Source organism: Brassica napus, chromosome C1, assembly GCF_020379485.1.
Source record: "Brassica napus cultivar Da-Ae chromosome C1, Da-Ae, whole genome shotgun sequence".
Taxonomy (NCBI): domain Eukaryota; kingdom Viridiplantae; phylum Streptophyta; class Magnoliopsida; order Brassicales; family Brassicaceae; genus Brassica; species Brassica napus.
Window position 1 is genome coordinate 693,705 of NC_063444.1, and position 4,943 is coordinate 698,647.

The 4,943-nt window shown below is 31.8% G+C and overlaps 1 protein-coding gene across 1 annotated transcript; it reads right to left on the bottom strand.

The window, feature by feature from the left end:
- Nucleotides 1-3,138: 3,138 nt before the first annotated feature.
- On the bottom strand, nt 3,139-4,697 carry LOC106426807 (homeobox-leucine zipper protein HAT22). Its single transcript, XM_022694402.2, has 3 exons — nt 4,051-4,697; nt 3,875-3,954; nt 3,139-3,785 (listed from the first exon to the last, which is right to left on the bottom strand). The coding sequence occupies exons 1-3, from the start codon at nt 4,501-4,503 to the stop codon at nt 3,470-3,472; spliced, it is 849 nt and encodes a 282-aa protein (XP_022550123.2). The 5' UTR covers nt 4,504-4,697; the 3' UTR covers nt 3,139-3,469.
- Nucleotides 4,698-4,943: the final 246 nt, after the last annotated feature.

A 4,943-nucleotide genomic window follows, 5' to 3' on the forward strand; every position in this document is an offset into this window, starting at 1 on the left:
TATTTCTATATTTTATATTTTTTAAATTTTTAATAATGCCAATTATTGTATGAATAATCTTTGTATGTTCTTGAATTCTCAATGTATTGAATAAAATTTTATGTCATTTTTATGTTATCTATTCTTAATGTATTGAATATTTTATTTTAAAAAATTAAAAAATATTATTATATTTTATTCATGTATTGTTAATTAATTGAAAGTTAAAAAAAATATAAATAATAATATTTTATTTCTATGAATCTTTGCTTGAAATTCACTAATGCAAGAACACAATAAATAGAGGTTCAACACTATTTATGGTCCCACCAAAAAAATATTAAAAATTTCTTATGAACTCCAAGAGAAGTTCACTGATGGGGATGCTCTAATTTCATCATCATTGATAAGAACAATGCTGAGTCTCTTTTAAAAAAAGTTTAATATTAGAAAAATGGTAACTAAAGAAAAAATGATAAATTACATTAAAAGCTCTCGAGGAGAAACGAGAATAACTTTGGAAAGAGCTAAACATCGCATCTCTCTTACTTTTTCTATTTTTTCTTTATTTTAATGTTTGAGAAACTCAAAATTATTAACCAAAGCGCATGTCCTGTCCTAAGCCTATAAAAGGGTGTCAAAAATAATGTCTATAAAACAGTTCTACTATGTTCTAGCAAAAAAAAAATTATGTTTAGAATTTTTTTTTTTTTTTAATTATGTTTAGATTTTGCATTAAAACAGTTCTAAAATACTCCATATTTTTTTTTGTAAAAGAAAAGGGTTAAACCCGGGTCTATTAAAGACACAGACCTAACCCCTGGGTGGGAGGTGCAACCCACGGATGGATCCTCTCCCGGGTATTCAAATGGACCGTAAGCATGGACCCATATCCGCGTGGCCACATGTGGAGTTAATAATTTCGCACTAGAGGGGAGTCGATCCCTGGCCTGGACCAACAGGGCAACTCCTCTTCTAGTGGAAACCACTAGACCACCACGATGTGGTTAAATACTCCATATTTATTATGGGCTTTTAGATAAACTAGCATTAATATGATACATTAATGGTGTTCACGAATCGAGTAATTACGTTCTGAATATTTCTCGCAGTCGTTTACGTAGATATATTAATAAATACATTTCGTCTTCATAGATAAATACATCTCGTTTTCATGTTTTTAAGTAAATAAAAATGAATATACGTGTATAATAAATATAAGTACACCATGTTGTATGAAAAATCATATAATTAATCCCATAGTATTTAATAACATGGTCGCGAGATGAAAAAACGAAGAGAAAATCACGTGAAGCATGCCCCACCTTACCCCTTAAAGACAGAGCATCTCACCACTTCAAATCTTCAAGAACAATTTTATACAGAATCGAAGATAAAAAAAGGTAAAAATAAAAAACAACCAAAAAGCTATGGAATTGTTTTCGGTTCATCCAGGGATGAACCTAATCCTGAATATGATGTTCATATCGATCTATTATGCACCTCTACATTTAGTATTGGATAGATCTCATATAATAACTGTCCTACTTCTACCGTATCTTATTTATTACTTATTTATTAAATAATTCATTCATTACTTATTTTTAGTTTTCCTTTTCCCTCCAAAACGTATCGATGTATAATTCTTATATTTGGTAATAAAATTTGCTATTCGAGCTTGATATTTTTGTTTTATACTCCCTCTGTTTCATTATAAGTGTCATTTGAGACTTTTGCACACAGAATAAGAAATCATTTAATTTTGCATGTTTTCCATATAAAAATATTATCCATGCACCTACTCCTATTTAAACCAATAGAAAAATAATATGCTGAATAGAGTTAATAAATTCTGCATCGAAATACTAAAGCGACACTTATTTTGCAACGAAAATTTTTCTGTACAACGATGAAACCGGAAGGAGTATTGTTCTAATTTATGGATAATATTTGACTGCATATGTGAATGTGAACACGTTTCTGCATTGTGTGTAGTGGCTCCTCTAATTTGTCCATGATTTATTATTGTTATTATTGGTTGGATAAATAGTCTTAGGTTTAAGGAGATGTATCATTACACGTGAGCTAACCTCCTAGCCCCACACCTTTTATCTCCCTCACTTAAAATCATTCACACCCTTCAAATGATAATAAAAAATGTTGCTTTTTGATGTTCTAAAATTGAAATCATTGTCTGGAGCCAAATAAATGGGTAATTTGAAAATGTTTAGTTTAAAATAATATTTCGATTTAAGTTATCAACATAGTAATGTTCTGATTCAATGGGGGAATTGTTTGGCTTATCAAAATATTAAATAACTACCTTCTTCAGTCCCCTTTTTACTACATTTACCTTCTCGTTTCATTTTAATCACCACCTTTAACCTTATCTAATTTTTGAGATTCTCAATGTGTTTTATTTCTTGGTGGGAAATTTATTTCAATCAATTATATATCCATTTTTGGGTTCTACGGTTGAAAACAAAACCAAGTTGGCACCAGTGTCTCAGTTAGATGAATGACCAGTAAAGAACAATGGACCATCGGAAACTTTGTAATTTTTAATCTCAGTGGAAATTTTTACAACTATATACACGATCATCATGTTAATAGAATAAGTCTAGGTATCTTAGAACTATTTTATTTTTCACTCTAAAATAAAATATTATTGGAGGATAATTTAATTCTATTAAAAATTAGAGTGAACATTTGGATATAGTTTTAAAAACCTTATTTTAAAAGGAGGAAAGCGATATGTTTAATAGTCTACATCGTTGTAAGTGTGAACGTAAATTGTAACCCGTAACTATCCATAAGCTTATGATAGAAATATAATAAATCAACATTATACTCGCATGAACAAACAATCAATTGTTAAGGAAGACCTAATAAATCATTGCAAAGTTGTAAAAAATTAATACTCCCTCCGTTTCGAATTAGATGTCGTTTTAGAGCAAAATTTTTGTTTCAAAATTAGTGTCGTTTTATGATTTCAATGCAAAATTTATTGACTTTTTATTTTAATTTATTTTTCTATTGGTTGAAATCTGGTTAGGTGTATTGGTAATGATATTTTTATCTAGTAAATATATAAACTTAAATGTTTTATTAATCTGTGTGTCGAAGTTTAAAACGACAACTAAAAAGAAACGGAGAGAATAATATAATATTCATGTTTACTACTAGCAAAATTACATCATAATTACTAATACATTTAAAGAAAAGAACAAAAGAAGATGGATTAGTAAGTACTACTAATATTTTTCTTTTTCTCTACAAATTGAAAACTATAATTACAAACTATTTTTTTCTTCATGAACCAACAATCCCACCGAAAAATAAAGTAGGGTCGTTGAAGAGTCTTATCTATAAAGACTATACCCATTTTCCCCAATTTTTAACATATAACTTTTCCCCTAGGAGTTACCTTCTAACTAATTTCTAAATGGATATATAGAAAGAAAAACAAAAACAAATTAATAGTAAGTAATTAACAAGCTGCAGAAGGATTAGTGAAATGGCTGTAAAAGCGAGGTTTTGTGACGATGGAGAAAGCTCCCTTCCCCGTTTCTCCATCAACCGCCACCGTACCTCCTCCGCCTCCTCCGGCACCACCACCGCTGAGTCTCTCACAAGAAGGGCACATCGTCAAAGTCGCCCGCGGCATATGCATGTAAAAAGGCTGAGACATTTTTAAAGCCTTAAGTTCTTGAAGCTCTTTTTGAAGCCTTCTATTCTCATCCGTTAAAGTCTCGCAACATTTCTTCAAAAACTCACAATTCACTTCTGTTTGCTTTAGTTTTGTCCTGCCCAGTTTAAAGTAATAAAAAAAAATGAAAAACAAAAAATAATAACTGGACTATAAATTTCTTGAATTTTAATCAATTTTATTTACCTAGCTCTCCTGTTTTGGAACCACACTTCAACTTGCCTAGGCCTTAGATTCAGCTGTCTTGCAAGAACTTGTTTCTGCTTCTGTTATTTTATAGAAAACTTCATCAAGAAATGATCAACGTAAATAAGAAGAAATTGATTAGATTAATTAAAGGTAAATAATTAAATATATCATACGGGATTAAGAGTGCTATGAACTTTGAAGCTATCTTCAAGAAGAGCGGATTGTTGTTTAGTGAGCCTAAGCTTTTTACGAGCACTGACACCTTCTTCGTCTTCGTGATCATCACTTACTCTCGAAGACACCACTCTCTCCGTCGTCTCCTCCGCCTCTTCTTCGCCGTCACCGCCGAAAACTTCTCTCTCTCTCTTTATCCTTCCGCTCGAGAAAGATGAGATTCCGCTGTGAGAAGAAGTCCGCCGAAAAATCTGGTCTCCGGCGCCGGCATCGGTCATCTCAACCGCCTTGGTCTTGTAGCTCTCACCGGAGAGGCTTAGGGTCAAGGACGGATCAAAGTGGAGCTCAACGGTGGTGGAAGATTTCTTGATAGTATGACTGTAGTTATTAGGTGTTGGTGAGAGGCCTAAACCAAGAACAAGACCAGTGTTGCAAGAATCATCAAGACCCATCTGAAGGAGATAAAATGATCTTCGAACTTTCTCTTCTTATAACCAAAGCTTCTTTTTAATTTGTTTGTCAAGAAGTTCTTTTGGTGAAGTTTGGAAGATAACTGGAAGGAAATGAAACGAAGAGGCTTCTCCTTTAAGAAGGAGACGAGAGGGGTTTTTTTGGTTTTTTTTGTTTTAATATTTTTATGGGTGGGTGGGTGGGTGGCTACTAATTATAATTAACTCTATAATTGATCAAAGGAATGTATTCATTTTGCTTAGGTTATTTTCTGTATTTTTGAAAAAAATAAATGGGGGAACTTATGATGTCACAGTTCTCTTACCTTTTTATTTTCTCACTTACAAAGGTTGACCAATGAGCATCCCACTTGCAACTAATATTCCAATTCTATAAATTCGTATATAAGCTTTTATCGTATCAAAATTATATCCTTTGGATA

What these genes read in the sequence shown, in the direction of transcription:
- LOC106426807 (XM_022694402.2), bottom strand. Translation starts at nt 4,503, where the DNA reads ATGGGTCTTGATGATTCTTGCAACACTGGTCTTGTTCTTGGTTTAGGC. An exon ending in TTCATAGCACTCTTAATCCC is followed by an intron (nt 3,955 to 4,050) that starts GTATGATATATT and finishes ATAAAATAACAG; the next exon opens with AAGCAGAAACAAGTTCTTGC. An exon ending in TTCCAAAACAGGAGAGCTAG is followed by an intron (nt 3,786 to 3,874) that starts GTAAATAAAATT and finishes TAAACTGGGCAG; the next exon opens with GACAAAACTAAAGCAAACAG.